The sequence below is a fragment of the Chlorocebus sabaeus genome, chromosome 20 (assembly GCF_047675955.1).
Source record: "Chlorocebus sabaeus isolate Y175 chromosome 20, mChlSab1.0.hap1, whole genome shotgun sequence".
NCBI lineage: Eukaryota > Metazoa > Chordata > Mammalia > Primates > Cercopithecidae > Chlorocebus > Chlorocebus sabaeus.
This window is the reverse complement of record NC_132923.1, coordinates 121,516,147-121,538,554: the sequence shown is the minus strand read 5'-3', so window position 1 is coordinate 121,538,554 and position 22,408 is coordinate 121,516,147. Positions and strand designations below refer to the sequence as shown.

The 22,408-nt window shown below is 48.3% G+C and overlaps 1 protein-coding gene across 1 annotated transcript; it reads left to right on the top strand.

Moving 5' to 3' along the window:
- Positions 1-1,597: 1,597 nt before the first annotated feature.
- On the top strand, positions 1,598-20,330 carry LOC140709395 (chymotrypsin-like elastase family member 2A). Its single transcript, XM_073008141.1, has 8 exons — positions 1,598-1,637; positions 1,929-2,017; positions 9,575-9,672; positions 10,745-10,873; positions 11,396-11,532; positions 13,992-14,137; positions 15,385-15,537; positions 19,971-20,330. Exons 1-8 carry the CDS (start codon positions 1,598-1,600, stop codon positions 19,986-19,988), a joined length of 810 nt encoding a protein of 269 aa, XP_072864242.1. The 3' UTR covers positions 19,989-20,330.
- The last annotated feature ends 2,078 nt before the right edge of the window (positions 20,331-22,408 follow it).

Genomic DNA, 22,408 nt, shown 5'->3' with positions numbered 1-22,408 from the left:
CTGCAGAGCTGCTGTGTTTGTTATTATTTACTGTGGCCTGGCTAACTTTCTAAAAAAAATTTTTGTAGGGACAGGTGATCTCACTATGTTGTCCAGGCTAGTCTGTTTTTTGTTTTGTTTTGTTTTGTTTTTTTCTCAAGATGTAGTTTTGCTCTGTTGCCCAGACTACAGTACAGTGGTGTGATCTCAGCTCACTGCAACCTCCACGTCCAAGGTTCAAGAGATTCTCCTGCCTCAGCCTCCTGAATAGCTGGGAATACAGGCATACAGGACCACACCGGACTAATATTTGTATTTTTAGTAGAGACAGGGTTTCACCATGTTGGCCAGGCTGGTCTTAAACTCCTGGCTTCAGGTGGTCTGCCCGCATCAGCCTCCCAAAGTTCTGGGATTATAGGAGTGAACCACTGTGCCTGGCCATAAAGTGCATTTTGATCCACCCGATGAAGTCCTCCTTTGCCAGCATTCTGCTTCCCCCATCGTTAGAGCAGCCAGATCCTAATTGTGCATGTCGGCCTTGCCTTCTGCTACGTGTGCACCTTCCCCACATTACACAAATCCTTACCATAATGTTGTGAAACATGCTGGGCACAGGTTTGTCTCCCTGTTTCACAGATGGGTCTAGAGACTTACATGACCCAGCCAAGGTCACACTGCAAGCCCTGGCGTGGCCTAGAACAGGCTTTCTCAGCCTCAGCACCATTGACATCCAGGGCAGGGCACATCCTATTGCCCAGTGCATTATCGGATGTTTAGCAGCATCTCTGCTGTCTGATCGCTGGATGCCAGTAACATCAACCCCAGCCATGACACCCAACAATGTCTCCAGATGTTGTCAAATGTCTCCTGGTAGCAGAACCAGCCCCACTGAGAAATACTGCCTTAGAATGCTGTGAGTTCAGCATGCCACCTTCATCTTTTCATTGAAAACACAACTCCTGGCGTGGTGGCTCAGCCTGGAATCCCAGCAGTTTGGGAGGCTGAGGAGAGCAGATCACTTGAGCCCAGGAGTGGGAGACCAGCCTGGCCAACATGATGAGACCCCTGTCTCTACCAAAAATACAAAAATTAGCCAGGAATGGTGGCACACACCTGCAATCCCAGCTGCTAGGGAGACTGAGGCGGGGGAATTGCTTGAACCCAGGAGGCAGACGTTGCAGTGAGCTGAGATCACACCACTGCACTCCAGCCTGGGTGACAGAACATGACTCCATCTCAGAAAGAAAAAAAAAAAAAAAGAAAGAACACACAACTCCTCTCCTCAGTCTTACTCAGGGATGAAAAAAAAAAAATAGAAAACACAACTCCAAGGACCAACAATTAGTATTTTTCTTCCTTCCCTAACACACAACATAATCTCTTCAAAACAGATGGAACCCATATTCCAATATCTACCTTTGGCATCTTTTTCAAAGTATTTCTAGGGTGACAGTTGGGAGCAAATGGGAAAAAAATATTTGGACACAAGCTCTTTTTTCCACTGGGCTTTGAGAAAATCCCCATCTTGCGTGCTCCCAGTGTATCTCTCACTGATAAGTTCCTCATAAAACCAGGGCCTTCTCCAGGGCCATGCTGACAGAACTCCCACGGACACACCATGATTAGGAGCCTGCTGCTGTCCGCTTTGGTGGCTGGAGGTAAACCCTGTCACCCAGAGTCACTGGTTTCCCATCCCCTGGTGTGGCTGGGAATGGGATCTTCCTGTCCTCCCCTCTCGCCCCCACCCAACCCCTACTGGATTCAGACCTATAGTCATAAGAAAACTGGAATGGAGTTTCAAAGAACTGGAGCAAAGAGAAGGATTCTATGACCTCTTGGGATCCTTCTAGAACAAGGGTTTTCTATTTGGGGGTTCAGAATGCAGCAAGTGTAGTTTACATTGTGTGGGTCGCTGCTTCCTGGACTCAAGACCCTTTCTCTTTTCATAGCCCTCAGTTGTGGGGACCCCACTTACCCGCCTTCTGTGACTAGGGTGGTTGGAGGTGAAGAAGCGATACCCAACAGCTGGCCCTGGCAGGTGAGTCGACCACACTGTACTTCCCCCTGTCCCTGCCCCACTCCCTTTACATCCCCCCTTTGCCCTTCCACCATGGGGTCTACTGTGCTGGCAAAGTGAGGACTGATGGGACTCAGAGAGCAGCACAGGCAACTTCACCAATAAGGTACATTTCCAGCTGGGTGCAGTGGCTCATGCCTGTTATCCCAACACTCTGGGAGGCCACGGTGGGCAGATCACCTGCAGTCAGGAGTTTGAGACCAGCCTGGGCATCATGGTGAAACCCGCCGCTACTAGTAATACACAGTTATCCAGGCATGGTGCCACACACTTGTAATCCCAGCAACTCGGGAGGCTGAGGCAGGAGAATCGCTTGAACCCAGGAGGCAGAGGTGGCAGTGAGCTGAAATTGCACCACTGCACTGCAGCCTGGGCAACAAGGCAAGACTCTGTCTCAAAAAATAAAAAAAAAAATTAAAAAAGGTATATTTCTGTAGCCTTGGCCAACCTTGGGAGAGGAGGGAGATGTGCCTCCTCCAGCTGCAGTAAGGAGCTGTCCCCTCCCCACTGCCCATAGGCAGCACATATAGTCTTACTCTGTTAACCAATCAGAGGCTTGTTTACAAATGTACCATTAGTCTAGGAACCATTCAAGACTACCTATGCAAACATCCCTTGCTTTAAGGAACCAATCAGTGCTATTTGTGCAGATTCATCTTTAACTACAGCAAATCAATGTTACCAATGAAAAAATGTTTTCTTAAGTTCATATAATCATAGTGATATCAAGGCTAAACTGCCAAGTGGGGCACAGGCACAAATTACTAAGACGTGTTAATGGTGGGAATTTTAACAGAGCTGTGTAAAGTTTACATTGACACAAACAAATATAGTAAAATCTCATTTATCTGATGTAACTGGGACTGAGTAATTGAAAAGTTGGTTATAAAGAAATTATTTTAAATCATACATATATGTTGTAAACATTTTATCTTACACTATGCAAACAATTTTTTAAGTTCTTAACTGTCTTTTTCATATAAACCACACCCCATAATATCTCATCTACAAGTTCATTTCTTTAAAGCAGAGCAGTAACTTTGAGACGTTCACAAAGCAATCTGAGTTATGAGCCCATCCTGACTTTTATGACTTTTCCCCCCAATCTTTCCGTTTTCTCACAGACACTAATTCAGGAGCAATTTTTTAAGAATCATGGTGATTCAGTCTTTTCCAAGCATTTAACTTTGTTTCCATATAAATAACGACTCTCTTTCTGAACTCGTATTATATTCGTTACATGTTTAATCAAACTATTGCAAGCATAATTGATATAAACTACTTTAGGAGCAAACCCAGCTGAATCAGGATGAGTTTCTAACTTAAGTAGGAGGAGCAATTAGCAGCCCACTAGCCTTGAGCATTCAGAGTGACCCATGCAGCAGTCACTGTGTCTACAGAGGCCAGCGTCATTCATCTGCTCCGTGATTAAGAGACTGTCAATGATAGGCCTGGCTCATGCCTGTAATCCCAGCACTTTGGCAGGCCGAAGCAGGTGGATCACCTGAGGTCAGGAGTTTGAAACCAGCCTGACCAACAAGCTAAATCTCTGACTCTACCAAAAATACGAAAATTAGCCAGGCATGGTGGCGGGCACCTATAGTCCCAGCTATGTGGGAGGCTGAAACACAAGAATCACTTGAACCCTGGAGGCGGAGGTTGCGGTGAGCCAGGATCATACCTCTGTATTCCAGCCTGGGTGATAGAGTGAGAATCCATCCAAAAAAAAAAAGAAAAAGAAAAACAAACAAACAAACAAAAAACGGTCAATGATAGAATGATAGGAGATATTTCACATTTTTTTTTCTTTTTTTCAGACAGACTCTTGCTCTGTCACCCAGACTGGAGTGCAGTGGCACGATCATAGCTCACTGCAGCCTCCAACTCCTGGGCTCCAGCCATCCACTGCCTCAGCCTCCCACAGTGCTGGGATTACAGGAACCCACCACTGTGCTCAGCCATAGTAAAGTTTTTTTGAGACAGTGTCACATTCTGTCACCCTGGCTGGAGTACAGTGGCTGGTGAAACAGGGCTCACTGCGGCCTCAAACTCCTAGCCTCCCACCTCAGCCTCCCTATCAGATGAGACCACAGATGCATGCCAACACACCCGGTTAATTTTTTCTTTAGAGATGGGGGTCTCACTATGTTGCCCAGGCTGGTCTTGAACTCCTGGGCTCAAGTGATCCTCCTGCCTCAGCCTCCCAAAGTGCTGGGATTACAGGCATGAGCCACTCAACCCAGCCTCACAATTTATATACTTGGCTTTGTGTACTTTTGCCAGTTCTTTTGCTTTTCTCACAGTCCCACGGTATTTTTTGCCTAAGAATTTGGAAGAAGGGCCACAGTCCCTCTGCTACAGGAGCCCACAGCACCGGGCGCATTTGTGCTGAGAACTAATCATTGCTGCCTCCAAAAATACTTCCTCACCCTCTTGCACAAAGGTATTCTTGCCTTCAGAACCAGTGAATGTTAGTCTGTGAAGAGTTCCTTGTGCTTTGTGCTTCTGTTTCCCTGGGGAAATTGTTTTACTGAGATCATAGGCAGATCTAGCTGGGTGGGGACCCAGATGAGGCAAGTAAGACATTCACTCCGGGGCAAAATGAAAGGGGGTAGCACAAAACTTAGCAGCCAGCCGGGCACAGTGGCACATAACTTTAATCCCAGCTATTCAAGAGGCTAAGGCAGGAGGATTACTGGAGCCCAAGAGTTTGAGACCAGTATGGGCAACATAGCTAGCCATCACAAAAAAAAAAAGAAAAAAAAAAGCCTCACTAACCAAAATGAATTATAATTTAATGCAATTTTGTTTTTTCTGCTGGAGACAGAGTCTAATTCTGTCACCTAGGCTGGAATGCAGTGGCACAATCTCAGCTAGCTGCAACCTCCACTTCCTGGGTTCAACTAATTCTCCTGCCTCAGCCTCCCGAATACCTAAGATTACAGGTGCATGCCACCACGCCCGGCTAATTTTTTGTATTTTTAGTAGAGACAGGGTTTCATCATGTTGGACAGTCTGGTCTCAAACTCCTGACCTGGCTGGTCTCAAACTCCTGACCCACCTGCCTCAACCTCCCAAAGTGCTGGGATTACAGGTGTCAGCCATCCCACACACCAGCTATTGTCATTACAGTATTAATCACCCTGAGAGCCCTGCACAGTGGCTTATGCTCCACATTTCCAGAGAAGGTAACTGGGACTTGGAAAGGTTACAGAATTGCCCAAAGGCACTGAGTTAGCCTGGGGGGAATGAGGATTCAAATTTGGTTCAGTGCTTGTTCTTTTAGCTACACTTTGCTGGCCACAAACAATACCTACCACATGGACTAAATTTCACATCTGTCGGCTGGTTTTAGCACATTTTCAAATTGGGGGGGTACATCCTTTGAAGTATCTTTTTTCACTTTCTCTAATTTTAAACGTCTTTTTTAAAGCCAGTTCATCTAAGACCTCTTAATGTCACACAAACAAGAAATGCCAAATGGCTAATTAAACACAAGAACCTTCAGAGAAAAGCAGGCATCTGGCATCTGCCAACAAACAGATCATCGTTCCCCACAGTTGTAGGAAGCTCGATCAGTGCAGTCCATGCCCTATTGTCACCTCCCTCCCCTCTGCTTGGCCTTGGCAGGGAATTGAAAGACAGGGGAGGAGGAATGAAGGAACAGGAAGGGCACAGAACACTTCATTAGAGACCAAAACAGTGTCAGATGTCACCACCTTAAAGTTCTTTTTTTCTTTTTTCTTTTTTTTTTTTAAAGACAGGGTCTCACTCTGTCACCCAGGCTGGAGTACAGTGGCGCCATCCCAGCTCACTGCAACCTCCGCCTCCTGAGTTCAAGCAATTCTCCTACCTCAGCCTCCCAAGTAGCTGGGATTACAGGCACATACCACGACACTCGGCTAATTTTTGTATTTTTAGTACCGATGGGGGTCTCATCATGTTGGCCAGGTTGGTGTCAAACGCCTGGCCTCAAGTGACCCACCTGCCTCGGCCTCCCAAAGTGCTGGGATTACAGGCGTGAGTCACGGTGCCCAGCCTCCACCACTTAAAAGTTCTACCCCACACCTGCTAAACTGTCAATCTAAACAGAAACCTTTTTTTTTTTTTTTGAGACAGACCCTCACTCTGTCACCCAGACTGGAGTACGGTGGTGCCATCTTGGCTCACTGCAACCTCCGCCTCCCGGGTTCAAGTGATTCTCCTGCCTCAGCCCCTTGAGTAGCTGGGATTACAAGCGCGACCCACTGTGCCCTGCCTAGAAACCATTTTCTAACCTGAAAAAATTTATTTAAAAAAACATGAGGAGCCGGGGGGCAGGGGAGTAAGGTCCACTTATGCAGTCTCATGTTCCCATGAGTGGATTTGGTCTTCAGGGGGAAATTAGACAAGTAGAAGACAAGATCACCCGCCTCTGGTGATCTCTTCCATTCTATTCATTTGCTTATTCACTCACTTGTTCAATCAGTAAGCATTTGTTAAAGACCCAGTATGTACCAGGCACTGTTCTAGGCGCCTGGCACATAGCAGTGGGGGGAAAAATTCATGAAGCCTTTATTAAAGTGGAGACGTGGCCAGGCACGGTGGCTCAAACACCTGTAATCCCAGTACTTTTGGAGGCCAAGGTGGGCGGGTCACCTGAGGTCAGTAGTTCGAGATCAGCCTAGCAAACATGGCGAAACCCCGTTTCGACTAAAAATGCAAGGATATTAGCCAGGTGTGGTAGCAGGCACCTGTAATCACAGCTACTCTGGTTGCTTAAACAGGAGAATCACTTGAACCCAGGAGACAGAGGTTGCAGTGAGCCCAGATGGTGCCACTGCACACCAAACTGAACGACAAAGCAAGACTCCATCTCAAAAAAAATAAAATAAAATAAAGTAGAGGAGTGAGACAATAAACAACTGAATGGGTAAACTCATAACATGCCAGAAAATGCTAGATGCTATGAGGAAGAGTAACGCAGAGCAAGAGGAAGGAGGCAAGTGTGTCTGTGTGTGCCTATGTACACGAGCGTGCATGTACGTGTGTGTGCACACTGTTGGGGACAACATGGTCATAGAAGACCTCATGGAGAAGGTAACCTTGAGCAGAGACCAACAGGAAGTGAAGGAAAGAGCTACATCGATATTTGCAAGACTATTCCAGGCAGGAAGAAGAGTCAGTGCAAAGGCCCTGAGGCAGAAGTGGGTTTGGTGTATTTGCAGAACTGCATGGAAGTCAGGGTGGCTGGAGGAGAGGAGAGTGGGAGCCTATGGAGTCAGAGACGCCACAGAAGGCCTAGTAGGTCATCAGACAGATTCAGGTTTTCTAAGCTGTAAAGGGGGAGCCACTGGAGGGCCTCAGCAGAGAAGAGAAGTCATCTGACTTCCATTCAGAAAGAATCATTCTGGCTGCTGTGTTGAGAAAATGTGGACGGGAGCGGGGAGAAGAGATGGGAGACTAGAGTGATCACTGAGAAGAGAGGATGACTGGGACACGCAATTGAGGTAGCGACCGAGGGGTAGCAACCACTCCACATATTCCCAAGCTAGACCTGATGGGATTTGCTACTGGACTTGAATGAGGGATAAGAGGGAAAGACGGGAGCCAAGGATGACACCAAGGTTTGCGGCCCGAGCAGCAGTGGAGTTGCCATTGACTGTGACAAAGGACCCTGGGGAAAGACCACATTTGGGATAAGTCAGGAGTTTTGTTTTAGACATACTAAACCGGAGGGAGCTAAGGAAAGAACTCCCAAGGAGGGGAAGATCCCAACCAATCCAGTTGCAGAAAGATGTTCAGAGCAGGGTTTTTTGTTTTGGTTTTTGATATGAAGTCTCACTCTCGTCACCCAGGCTGCAGTGCAATAGCACGATCTCGGCTCACTGCAACATCTGCCTCCTGGGTTCAAGTGATTCTCCTGCCTCAGCCTCCTGAGTAGCTGGGATTACAGACACACGCCATCACACCTGGATAATATTTCTATTTTTAGTAAAGACAGACAGGATTTCACCATATTGGCCAGGCTGGTCTCAAACTCCTGACCTCAGGTCAATTCACCAACCTCGACCTCCTAAAGTGTTACAATCACAGGCATAAGGCAGCACTCCTGGCAGAACAGTTATTTTTTAATAGTCTATATGTTTTTTATTTATCTATCCCAGATTTTTTGCGTTAATTTTGTTGTTGCTTTTTGTTGGGGATGCAGAGCAGATACAGGCCCTTGCTATGTCACCCAGGCTGAGCACAGAGCAATCACAGCTCACTGCAACCTAGACTTTATGAGATCAAAGAATCCTCCCACCTCAGCCTCCTGAGTAACTGAGACTACAGGTGTGCACCACCACTCACAGTTAATTTTATTTTATTTAAAAAAATTTTTGGGCCGGGCGCGGTGGCTCAAGCCTGTAATCCCAGCACTTTGGGAGGCCGAGACGGGCGGATCACGAGGTCAGGAGATCGAGACCATCCTGGCTAACACGGTGAAACCCCGTCTCTACTAAAAAATACAAAAAAATAGCCGGGCGTGGTGGCGGCGCCTGTAGTCCCAGCTACTCGGGAGGCTGAGGCAGGAGAATGGCGTAAACCCAGGAGGTGGAGCTTGCAGTGAGCTGAGATCCGGCCACTGCACTCCAGCCTGGGCGACAGAGCCAGACTCCGTCTCAAAAAAAAAAAAAAAAAAAAAAAAAAAAAAAAAAATTTTTGATAGAGTCAAGTTCTCGCTATGGTGCCCAGACTGGTTCACAAACTCCTGGGCTCAAGCAATACTCCCACCTCAGCATTCTGAGTAGCTGGGACTATAGGCATGCACCACCGCACCCAGTGGCTAATTTTGGGCTTTTTTTTGTAGATACAATGTATTAGTCCTTCCTCACACTGCTAAGAAAGACATACCTGAGACTGGGTAATTTATAAAAGAAAGAGGTTTAATTGACTCACAGCTCAGCATGGCTGGGGAGGCCTCAGGAAACTTACAATCATGGCAGAAGGAGAAGGAAACACATCCTTGTTCACACAGTGGCAGCAGGGATAAATGACAAGCAAAAGTGGGGGAAAGCCCCTTATAAAACCATCAGATCATGTGAGAACTCACTATCTTGAAAACAGCTTGGGGGTAACCACACTCACGATTCAATTACCTCCCACCAGGTCCCTTCCACGACACGTGGATTATGCTACAATTCAAGATGAGGTTTGGGTAGGGACACAGTCAAACCTTATCAGATGCGGTTTCACCATGTTGCCCAGGCTGGTCTCAAACTCCTGGGCTCAAGTGATCCTCCTTCCTTGGCCTCCCAAAGTGTTGGGATTACAGGCATGAGCCACCATGTCTGGCCTGATTCGTTTTAATATAGATTGCATTAACATGTTTTTTATCGTGACGTCTCAGGTTTTGGGGGCCCCCTTAAGTTGTGCACCTGAGGTGAGTGCCTCACTCCCCCTTACCCTAGTCGCAGCCCTGTTCTTGGGAAACTGGAGTGCAGGGAGGCCCTGCTTTTTCAGCCACAGCCACAGAGCTCCTGTGTTTCTCCCCAGGCCTCCCTGCTATACATCTCCAATGGCAATTGGTACTTCATCTGCGGAGGGACCCTGATAGCCAACAACTGGGTCCTGACGGCTGCCCACTGCATCAGGTAACTGCCATTCCCTGGGCACTTGGCCTGCTCACCAGCTCGTGCTCATTTCTGAGCTGGGGACTTAAATGGCCTGAATCATGCTACATAAAGCAGCCTTGCAAATAACCACTAGCCTGGCTGAGACACAAGCTGTCGTCAATCAATGGTTCAGTGTGTTGGCCCATCAATGTCAGTACATGGCATAGATGGGGTGTCCTGTGCCAGGTACTGAGGGAGGATGAGGAGAAGGGAAGGCCTAATCTCTGCCCTCTTGGGGAAACTACATGTGGCCTCTGGATCTGGAATTGGGTTCCCTTGAACAACTTGACTTCTCAAAGCTTCAATACCACCACCTGCAGAAAACAATGGAGTAACAGAATTTAGTGTGAATTCAATGAGTTGATTTACTAAAGGGCCTGGCACTTAGTAAGTGCCCAGTGAAAGCTAATTCTGAATTATAGACTAATTATAAAGGCCCACGAGTTTCTGCAACATTGTTCACTTTTCCTCTTCGTTGTCTGTGACCTCTGCTCATCACAGCTGGAACTCACCAGAGCTTTTGCTGGGTCGTTGTGACTCCTTCCAGGAGTGATCCCTTCTCCCATCTAATTTATAATAAGCTCTATGAGGTGATGGGGAAACTAATAGAGACTTACAGTCAGGAGTCCTGGCTTCTGGTTCTGGTTTCTCACTAACGGTTGGGACTCTGGGCCAGGTTACTCCTCTCTGGGCCTCAGTTTCCCCATCTGAAAATGAAAGGTGGGAAAAATGTCCTTGAGAGCAAATGATTCCTGTTTTCTCTGTGTTGATCTCATTCCCTCCATAATCCTACAGAGTCTGTGTTATTACAACATTTATTTTATATTATAGTTTAAAGTTCGTATACTAACAATTATTATATGATCGTAGTTCTTATGTTATATACTTTAGGCTCTATTATAACTAACTGATTGTCCCAGGGGAGGAAAGATCCCCAAGCCCAAGCCCCAACTAGTGGCTCACGCAGCAGCCAGTTACTTGGGTCTATCCCAACATTATCCAAAGCCAGGCCTCTGGACATGACCCTCTCCCTGGGCCCCCTTTCTCCCAGCGACAACAGGACCTACGGCGTGGCGCTGGGACGGCACAACCTCTACATTGCGGAGTCCGGCTGGCTGATCGTCAGTGTCTCTAAGATTGTGGTGCATCCGGACTGGGACTCCAGCGATGCCTCCAAAGGGTTCGTTTCTGTCTGGATGCACTTGGGGGTGAGGTTGTCAGGGAACAGATGGGGGTCTCACAGAGGCAAGGGTCTCAACTCCACCACGTGCCCTCTGCTTCTTCTATAGGGAGGGGGAAGGAGCTCTGGTCTCTTAGATGTGGAACCAGCTCCAAAGATGTCTGGGGTGGGGATGTGACTTGGGGAGGGAGAAGCAAAGACTGCCAGAGTGACCTGGATTTGCTGCCAGTCAAGCCTGCAGGGTCCCTGTCCGCGGAGCGTGTATCTACCTCATGCCAAGTTCTGGGGACACAGGGACAGTGCTGTCGACCCTGTGACTGTCCCTGGAGTGGGACACAATCTCTCCTGCCTTGCTCCTTTCAACAAGGACCTCTGCATTTTCAAAGATGCCCTGGGACCCTGCCACTCAAAGCAAGCTGGGGTAACGAACAGGGAACGATGACAAGGTCTCAGAGCCCTCCAAAGCCCACAGGGCAGGAAAAGTCAACCCTGTCCTCATGCTCTGCCTCTGCACTGACCCAGGTACGACATTGCCCTGCTCAAACTGGCTGACCCCGTCTCCCTCACCGACAAGATCCGGCTGGCCTGCCTCCCTCCTGCTGGCACCATTCTACCCAACAACTACCCCTGCTACGTCACGGGCTGGGGATATCTGCATAGTAAGTGGGAGCCAGGAGCCCCCAGGCCTGGGAGGGAAGGGAGGTGATGTCACCCCTGTCTGGCCAGGGCCTCTCACCTGTCATCCGGGTGTGTGGCTGCCTGGGAGAGACGGGATGGCATAGGCTGATGCCTGCCTGAGTTCAAATGTCAGCTCTCCCACTTCATGACTGTGACACCTTGGGCACATTACTAGGTCTCTCCATGCAGCACTTTTATCATATGTAAAATGCAAATAATTGGCTGGGCGCCGTGGCTCACACCTGTAATCCCAGCACTTTGGGAGGCCTGGCGGGTGGATCACTGGAGGTCAGGGGACCAGCCTGACCGACATGGAGAAACCTCCTCTCTACTAAAAATATTTTTAAAATAGCAGGGCATGGTGGTGTGCTCCTGCAGTCCCAGCTACTCAGGAGGCTGAGGCAAGAGAATCCCTTGAACCCGGGAGGTGGAGGTTGCAGTGAGCCAAGATTTCACTACTGCACTCCAGCCTGGGGGACAGAGCAAGACTGTGTCTCAAAAAAAAAAAAAAAAAAAAAGGCATAATAATAGCAGCTACATCACAGAGTTGGCAAGAGGATTAAAGGAGATAATCCATAGGAAGCCTGGTGTGTGGTAGGTGCTGTGTGTTAGTTGTTGTCACTGTCCCTATGATGGAAAGAAAGTTACAGAGACCATGTGACATCTTCTGTGTGGCCCATACAGTTCAGAACAGCATTTTCCTCTGTGACCTGAGGCCCCTGGAGCCCTCATCGGAGCCTCCGTGCCCCATAGCAAAAGCTGTCCCCTGTGCCATTCGGTCTTGCTGCTCAGAACCTGGCTGAGGGCGGGTCTCCTTTGACATAGACTCCAGGGGTTAGAGATCCAATGACTGTAGCCACCAAGAGGAACAGAGTTCCCGCCCTTCCCTTGTGACATCACCAGAGGTTTGGAAGATTCTAGGAAGGGATAAGTGATAATGACCTTCTGACCATAATGACATGATGGGTGATAATGACATTATGACATTTCTCCCTAATGACATAAACGCATAAGTATAATGACACGTTTTTCCAGGGGTATATCCACATACGTACCCTCCAATAAATCCCCATTGCCCTCTTGACTGGCTTATTTGTAAATACAAGTACACATGAAATCCTGTGGTGAGCGGTGGTGGAAGAGGCATTTCATGCTTATTAAGATAGAAGCACAACCACCTGTTTGTTTCCCCAGACAACCCTGGGGCAGATGCAGTTCATCTGAGACAGTGGGAGCGGGGAGGCATCCAAATGCTTGGCTTTGAGGCCCAGCTCTGTCAGTCACGGTGAAACCTTGGGCAAGTCACTTCAGAACCTCAGTTTCCTCATCTGTAAAATGGAAACACTGTTGGTGAAAACCAAAAGAGGTGAAAGGTGAAAATGCGTCCTACATTGCAAAATGTTATACAAGTGTTAATTACTTAGTGGTCTTAAGCCAGACCCTTAACTTCCTTTTTTATTTATTTATTTATTTTTTTTCAGAGTCTTGCTCTGTTGACCTGGCTGGAGTGCAGTGGTGCAATCTCGGCTCACTGCAACCTCTGCCTCCCAAGCTCAAGCGATTCTCCTGCCTCAGCCTCCCAAGTAGCTGGAATTATAGCCGGATGCCACCACGCCCGGCTAATTTTTGTATTTTAGTGGATACAGGATTTCACCATGTTGATCAGGCTGGTCTCAAACTCTAGACCTCAAGGGATCCACCCACCTTGGCCTCCCTAAGTGCTGGGATTAGAGGGTGAGCTGCTGCGCCTGGTCGACCCTTAACTTCCCTAGGCTTCAATCGATAGTGAAGAATTATGTTAAGCTCATCCTTGCCACTCATAGCTGTGGTAACAGTAATGGAGGGGATGGTGGCTGTGTCATTGGGGGCCATTATGACAGCCCTCTCGTCACCACACCAGCATATTTTTCCCAAGGAGGGGGCTCTAACTGCCAGAAGGCTCACTTTTCTATTTCAGATAAGTGAAGAAAGCCATGGAGTTAGCTTACCATAAAAAGGGATTGTTATAAGTATTTAAAAGTTTCAACCCAAGGGCCGAAATATAGCCAAGCGTCAGAAGCAGGCTAGGATTAGGGACTGGAAGCCTGTCAGAAACTCAGGAAACCCTCCCTTGGAATTTCTTTTCTTTGTGAGTCTACTTCATTCTCCACATAAAACAAAACGTCAGTCATTGCCAAAAGCTTCCCAGATTTACGTCCTCTGAACCCGGAATCTCTTAGACCCCATCTCAGGATCCCAGGGGAGGGAGCTCATTGGCTTAGCTTGAGTCAGGTGTTCACTGCTGAACCAATCAACGGTGAGGACACAGTATAGACAAACATAGCTGTTCGCATATTGCAATGGATGGAAGACTGTAACAGGGGAACCCAGTAAGGGTCAACCACTTCCTTTTTCTCAGGAGTCCTTGCATCCCTAATGCTTTCTTTCTGATCTCATTCAGCCGACGGGCCTGCTTCTGATGTCCTGCAGCAGGGTCGGTTGCTGGTTGTGGACTATGACACCTGCTCCAGCCCTGACTGGTGGGGCAGCACCGTGAAAACCAGTATGATCTGTGCTGGGGGTGATGGCGTGACCTCCAGCTGCTACGTGAGTACCAAAATCAGGGGCGCCCCGCTCAGTGACAAAATGTGGCTGGTGATAAGGTTATAGAAGTCCACCCCTCCATAGGTACATCCTCCCTCCTCCTGGCAGAAGTACCCAGAAATATGTTCCAGATATATCAGAACCCGATCTTTGGCCAGGCACGGTGGCTCTTGCCTGTACCCTATCACTTTGGGAGGCCAAGGTGGGCAGAACACTTGAGGTCAGCAGTTCAAGACCAGCCTGGCCAACATGGTGAAACCTTGTCTCTACTAAAAATACAAAAATTAGCCGGGCGTGGTGGCAGGCACCTGTAGTCACAGTTACTCAGGAGGCTGAGGCAGGAGAATCACTTGAACCCATGAGGCACAGGTTGCAGTGAACTCAGGTCACACCACTGCAATCCAGTCGGGGTGACAGAGTGAAACTCAAAAAAAAAAAAAACTTGATCTTGGTTCTGGTTTGTTCTTGTTTTGAGATTCTCCTTGTCGTGTCCACCCCTCTCACTGCTGGGAAGTCCTTCCCTGGGTCTCATCAAGGTCTCTCGTGATTGTCATTCCGTATGCTTTCCTCTATGCTGGAAGGGAACCAGAGGAAAGTATTCCCTGGCTTAGGGCCTTTCTAGGATAACTTCTGGGTTTTCTGTTGAATTACTCTCATCAGTGACCCAGCGTGTCCCCTCCAGGTAGCTGCCACGGAAGCCTTCCCGGAGACAGTGTCTTAACCACCAGGAATTGCTCTGTGTTGGACTTAGCAGTGAAGTGGGGATGGAATAGGAAGGAGTTCCACACGCCCTTCAGATCACACTATGTACTACACACTCTGCCCACACAGACCACCCCACCCGCGGGAAGACAGAGCCAGTGGAGAAGAGCCTGAACTCTGGGATGTGGCCTCAGCTCCTTTACAAACTGCCTGTGCAACCTTGGGCAAGCCCCAGCCAAGTCCCAGCCTCCAACACTCCAGTTTCTCCTCTCCAGCGGCCTGGGGAGACTGTGAATATTTACCTCATAGGATTTTGTGGGGATTAATGAGATAAGGCATAGAACATGCTTAGCTCAGCTCTGGCCACACAGGAAGAATAAATGTTGGCTCTTGTTGGAATTATGGTACCATCTTGGGCTTTGACCACAAGGGCCGGCTTCAGAGGACAGTGACTGACAGCAGAACAATAGAAATGCATTGAGAACAATGGTTCCAAAGGGCAGCCCCTTCCTCACCCTTTACCCTTCTATAACTCTGGCCTTCCTCAGGGAGACTCCGGCGGGCCGCTGAACTGTCAGGCAGCTGACGGCCGGTGGGAGGTGCATGGCATCGTCAGCTTTGGGTCTAGCCTCGGCTGCAACTACTGCCACAAGCCGTCTGTCTTCACACGTGTCTCCAAATACATCGACTGGATCAATTCGGTAAGAACCGGACCAGCCCAAAGCCCCAGGGCACTTACCTGCCCACCTGGCCTCGGGAGTGCCATGCCCACCTGGTGACTGAGAACCCCCTCCTTCCTCTTGAGAGCTAGATGGGGCCACTTGGAGGAGGCTGCAGACCTTGGCAACCGCTGGGCCCCACATAGGTCCCCAAAATTTCTGTGTGGGTAAAGCTGAGTGAAAAGGAACATAGAGGGTGGCCTTGTCCAAAGAGGTTGGACACTCGTCAGGCATATTAAGAGTGAGTTCCACCAGACGCGATGGCTCATGCCTGTAATCCCAGCATTTTGGGAGGCCGAGGCACGCAGATCACGAGGTCAGAAGTTCAAGACCAGCCTGACCAACACGGCAAAACCCCATCTCTACTAAAATAAATACAAAAAAATTAGCCAGGCGTGGTAGCGCACTCCTGTAAACCTACCTACTCAGGAGGCTGAGGCAGGAGACTCCCTTGAACCTGGGAGATGGAGGTTGCAGTGAGCTGAGATTGCACCATTGCACTCCAACCTGGACAAGAAGAGTGAAACTCCAAGTAAAAAAAACAAAAGAGTGAGTTCTATAGAAATGGTGATTTTATTTTTGTGTATCTGTGTGTGGCCCAGACTCCACCATCCAGTGCTGTAAACGGGTATATTTATCTGCAAAGCCCAAAACCTGATACTCTGAGACCCCCATAGCATTAATTATTGGAAATTAGTCCCCTCAGGGGTCTTCAAGCTATTCTGTAGGGTGACCAGCCATCCCAGTTTCTGCAGGACTGAGAGGTTTTCCAGGATGCAGGACTTCCTGTTTTACTCTGGGACCATCCCAGGCAAATAAAACCGAGATGATCCCCCTGTCTTATCAATGTAAACTCAGAGCTGTCTCCTTTCAGCTTCCACAATAACTCAATTTGTTTTTAACAATGAACACACATTTGTTTATAACAATAAGCATTAACATTATGTATTAAAAATAACATGCCAGGTGCCATGGCTCATGCCTGTAATCGCAGCACTTTGGGAGGCCAAGGAGTGAGGATTGCGTGAGCCCAGGAGTTCAAGACCAGCCTGGAAAACATAGCAAGACTCTCTCTTTAAAAAAAAATTTTTTTTAATGACTCAGGCATAGTGGTGCGTGCCTGTAGTCTCAGCTACTTGGGAGGCTTGGGTGGAAGGGTCATTTGGGCTTGGGAGGCCAACGCTATTTTGAGCCAAGGTCACACCAATGCACTTAAGCCTGGGCAACATATCAAGACCCTGTCTCCAAAAATAATGATAATAATAACTGGCATCAATATTAAGAAGCAGCCATGGAGACACACAGCAGTAGGTGAAAGCAGCCAGAACAGGAAACCCCGTCACAAGAAAAGGGTGGCTGGTGGCTCACGCCTGTAATCCCAGCACTTTGGGAGGCCCAGATGGGTGGATCACCAGAGGTCAGGAGTTTGAGACCAGCCTGGCCAACACGGGGAATCCCTATCTCTACTAAAAATTCAAAATTAGCTGGGTGTGGTGATATGTGCTTGTAATCCCAGCTACTCAGGAGGCTGAGGCAGGGGAATCACTTGAACCTGGGAGGTGGAGGTTGCAGTATCCCAAGTTCACGCCACTACATTCCAGCCTGGGCAACAGAGTGAGACTCCATCTCAAAAAAAAAAAGAAAAACCACAAAAAAAAGAAATAGGTGCTCAGGAGAGGGCAGAGGAGCCACCATGCCTGTTACTGAATGCTGGGAGGGAAGAGTCGGACACTCTGTGCCGACGAAGGACCACCTCGGTTTGCTCTTCTGTAAAATGGGACTTGAACTGGACTCCTCCACAATTTAAGTGCAAGAGCAAATGGGAGTTACGGTATTTGTGGCAGAGCCCCCAAAGAAGGGGAAAGCTGGCATCTGACTTCACTAACTTTAATTTGCAGAGAAGTGTTCATTAAACTGACACTTATAAAACCAAATATGAAGCTGCAGCCATGAGAACGTGGTCACAGGAGGAAACTAAACTGTCAAAATAAGCCGGTGGCTGCTTCCAAGTGCTCCCACTGATTCTTGCCAGCTCCTTGTTCATTTGTCTGTCTGCTGGCATCTTTTTGCCAACAAGTGGTCACAGGCAGAGATTCCAAAAACATTTGTTGGAGAAAAATGGAAAATCAAAAAGACAGTAGCCATTAATCATTAATTGGTGCTTTTTCATATATAAATTGGGAAAAACCCATCTGAGTCCACCTTTGGAGGCGCCACCCACACGTCAGAGGAGCCTGGCCTGAGACTGAGTGGACGAAAGGCTGCTTAGGGGCCTTTCCCAGCCAAATCCTAAGACCCTTTTCCAGCCCCAGCTGCTGTGGGAGTCACTGTGCAGCTGGTCCTGGCAGCACCTTGGGAACCTGAAGCAGGGGCAGGGGCAGTTGCCCCAATTTTTTTGTCCCAGCATCAGCTGTTCCCAGCCACAGACACAGGCACAACAGAGCAAGCCAGATCCCAGAGCATGGCCAGATGGCAGCAGGGATCCACTGGGCAGCACGTCTTGCGAGGCAGCTGGGCAGAGTCCCTGTGTTCATGGGAGAACAGTCGGGGCAGGCACAGATGCCCAGTAACGGGTTTCAGAAGGAGGAGAGTCAAGCAACCAGCTGTCCTTGGGTGGGGGCTGCCCCTGGCAGCGGCGGAGGAGCTTGTGAAACTTGCAGTGGCCCCAACCCAGGGACACACTGTGTGCAGCCTGGAGTCACGAACCACTAGAGCCCTGGGGGTGCCTGAGAGCAGCTGCCTGGATAAACCCAGACAGGTGACAAGCCAAGGTCAGGAAGTACAAGCAAAAGAGCAGAGAAGCAGAGGAGACAAGTGGCCCGGGGCATTCATCCTTTCAACAAATGTCCATTGAATGACAGTCACACGTGAAACTTCAGCAATCCTTAGCTTTTATTCTTTTACCAGAAGGTAATACATCCTCTTTGTAAAAATATTAAGAGAATATAAGAGAGTATCAAGTAGAAAAGTAGAAGTCCCCCCTCATTTTACATCTCCAGTTCCACTCTCCAGAGGTAATCGTTGTTTTTGGTTTTGTTTTTTGAGACTAGTCTCGCTCTGTCACCAGGCTGAAGTGCAGTGACTTGATCTCGGCTCACTGCAACCTCTGCCTCTCAGGTTCAAGCGATTCTTCTGCCTCAGCCTCCTGAGTTGCTGGGACTACAGGCACACACCACCACGCCCAACTAATTTTTGTATTTTTAGTAGAGATGGGGTTTCACCATGTTGGCCAGGCTGGTCTCAAACTCCTGACCTCAGGTGATCAGCCCGCCTTGGCCTCCAAAAGTGCTGGGATGACAGGCATGAGCCACTGCTCCTGGACAAGTTGTAATTGTTAACACCTTGGTGTGTAGTCTCAACTTTATGTGCATATATAGCTATATATTTACATAGACAGACACTGTCTTCTAAGCAAAAACTACGATCTGAGTCTTCATACTGTTCTGCAGCTATTTTTCACTTAACAACTTATCACATTTTACATGTCAGTATATAAATGTCATTCTTTTGAGCAACTAAATAGTATTCCATAGTTTGAGTATAATGAATGAACTCTCATGTTTCCTATTTTTCACTCCTACATTATGCAGTGAACATCCTTGAACATAATTCTTGCACACTGGTCTGAGTATTTGTGCTGTAGCAGCTGGATCTCCTGCTGTTTGCAGCACTGGATCATGAAGTTGGCATATCAAAATGTTTAACAGGCCGGGTACGGTGGTTCACACCTGTCATCCAAGCACTTTGGGAAGCTCAGGCGGGTAGATCACTTGAGGTCAGCAGTTCGAGACCAGCCTGGCCAACATGGTGAAACCTCACCTCTACTAAAAATGCAAAAAATTAGCCAGGCATGGTGGTGCATGACTAACATCTCAGCTACCCGGGAGGCTGACGTATGAGAATCACTTGAACCTTCGTGGCGGAGGTTGCAGTGAGCGCAGATCGCCCCACTGCACTCCAGCCTGGGAAACACAGTGAGACTGTCTCAACAACAACAACAAAAAAAAGTTTAACAGACACTGATGAACAACCTCTGGAAGCAGTTATAGCACCAACCACATTGCATAACTGCCTTGCAAACAGCAGTTTTGATTTGAGAAACAAATGAAATCTAAAAATATGCCATCCACGCATTTGGAATACAAGTTTTAGGGGTTCAAAGGCCTCCTACCCTGAAACCCACACAGGACTCCTGGTAAGACCCCCTTTATAGGAAGACCCTAACAGGTCAATGAAAAGCTGTGATTGCATCTTTGTTTTCAAAATGTCATCAGAACTCCTCAGGCAGGAGCTACTGCAGTGTGGGCTGCCAGTGACTCACATGAGGAGCTTAGCCCAGGAGGACAGAGACAGGAAACTGCCGTGCACAGCTCTGCGGTTAGGTGAACCTGACGATTTTCTTGTGTGTCCTGCAGGTGATTGCAAATAACTAACCAAAAGAAGTCCCCGGGACGGTTTCAGACTTGGAAAGGTCACAGAAGGAAATTAATATTATAATAAAGTGACATTTATGCAAACCACATCTTGATGAGAGATTTATTAGCAATCCATCCTAATATCCAGGGCCCTAAAAACCATGAGTAGACTGGGTACAGTGGCACAACCCTGTAATCCCTTCACTTAGCACTTTGGGAGGCCAAGGCAGGCAGATTGCTCCAGTTCAGGAATTCAAGACCAGCCTGAGTAACATGGCATAACCCTGTCTCTACTAAAAATACAAAAAGTAAATGGGCGAGGTGGTACGCACCTGTTGTCCCAGCTACTCAGGAGGCTGAGGTGGGAGGATCACTTGAGCCCAGGAGGTAGAGATTGCAGTGAGCCAAGATCACGTCATTGCACTCTAGCCTGGGCGACAGTGAGACCCTGTCTCAAAAAAAAAAAAAAAAAAGAATTTTGCATCTGCGTCTCCCTGCCCTACTGAGACCTCAAGGACCCAGCCCACTTTACAACCTGACACATGACATTATGGTCAAACAACATATAAATGGAGCACTAAGCTCCAGGGAGGGAAGTGGGCTGTAGCGGCTTCCTGCACTCTGCCTGCTCTGCCTCTCTTTCCTCCACTCGCAGCACAGAAGCCTGGATTTCAGTGCAGACGCTGCCCCACCAGATCCAGAGGTTCTGGGTGGAACCTCATGGCCCAGGACCACTGCCAGAGGCCGTCCTCCAGGCCTGGCCAATCAACACATTGCATCCCCTTCTCCACCACAGCGATTGGCTCAGGGATGGGCATATGACCTAAGGCAGGTCCAATCAGAGAGGTTGCACGACTTGTTCCTCTTCCTGTTTGTAGCTAGGCACCCCAGGCCAGAAAGCCCGTGGGACTGACCCAAGGTCACACAGCAAATTCACAGCAGGTGTTTGTTCAGTGTTCTCATACAGGACACACTTTATTTTTATATTAAATCCAACAAAGATATAGAACAGAATGCCAAATTCACATGAACCTTTAAGATAAAATATGGGACTTAAGAAATAGTTGCTTGCTGTAGTGACTGATGCAGACCATAAATGAGTCCATACTGTCAAAGGGAGTACGGGATGGAGATGGGACTGGAACCCACGTCTTCTGACATCCAGTCCCACGGGATTCTGCCCCCCACCCCCACCCAATCTTCCTCACCTTTGCACGATCCTAGGGAGATTACAGAATTCTTTCCCACCCGTTTTATTACCCATGCAACTATCCTGCAATCCAGGTCTAGATGGGTATCTAGGAAACTAAGGCCCAGAAGACAAGTGGCTTGTCCAGACCACCACAGTCAAAATTGATGGATCAAAGACTCTAACTCGGTCGGGCACGGTGGCTCACGCCTGTAATCCCAGCACTTTTGGAGGCCGAGGCCGACGAACACGAGATCAGGAGTTCAAGACCAGCCTAGCCAATATGGTGTAACCCCGTCTCTAATAAAATACACAGATAAGCTGGGCATGGTGGCCGGCGCCTGTAGTCCTGATTACTCGGGAGGCTGAGGCAGAAGAATTGCTTGAACCCAGGAGGCACAGGTTGCAGTGAGCCAAGATCGCACCACTACGCTCCAGCCTTCGTGACAGAGCAAGACTCTGTCTCAAGAAAAAAAAAAAAAAAACACTTGAACACAAGTCTCTCTCTTTTTTTTTTTTTTTTTTTTTTTTTTGAGATGGAGTTTCCCTCTGTCACCCAGGCTGGAGTACAGTGTCGCAATCTCGCTCACTACAAGCTCCTCCTCCTGGGTTCTCACCATTCTCCTGCCTCAGCTTCTCAAGTAGCTGGGACTACAGGCGCCCGCCACCACGCCCAGCTAATTTTTTTGTATTTTTAGTAGGACGGGCTTTCACCGTGTTAGCTAAGATGATCTCGATCTGCTGACCTCCTGATCCACCTGCATCGGCCTCCCTAAGTGTTGGGATCAGGAGTTCAAAACAAGCCTGGTCCACATTTCAAAACCCCATCTCTACTAAAAATACCAAAATTAGCCGTTCATGGTGGCGTGCAGCTGTCATCCCAGCTACTCAGGAGGCTGATGCATGAGAATCGCTTGAACTTGGGAGTTGGAGGTTGCAGTGAACACAGATCATGCCACTTGTTCACAGAGAGAGACTCCATCTCACAAAAAAAAAAAAGGAATAGCAGTTCACTTTCCCTTCTGGTTTTTTGACTGGGCCAAAAACTAGAGTTTGTGGTCACAGAGCGGAGCTTTCTTATCAGCAGCGGGCCTGCTTGGCTTTCTGCTCTCCCAAAAGGCAAGGAGAGTGAAGGTCTAAGGAAGAACAAGAAAGTCCACCAGGAAACCGTGCTCACTCCACGCCTCCCCAGCACAAGTTGAACTCCTAGGAGGTGAGGCAGGATGCTCACCGCCGGCTACCACACGCA

Coding starts and splice junctions, on each gene's coding strand:
- LOC140709395 (XM_073008141.1), top strand. CDS start 1,598: ATGATTAGGAGCCTGCTGCTGTCCGCTTTGGTGGCTGGAG. Junction 2,018..9,574: donor CCAACAGCTGGCCCTGGCAG/GTGAGTCGACCA, acceptor GTTTCTCCCCAG/GCCTCCCTGCTATACATCTC. Junction 14,138..15,384: donor GCGTGACCTCCAGCTGCTAC/GTGAGTACCAAA, acceptor GGCCTTCCTCAG/GGAGACTCCGGCGGGCCGCT.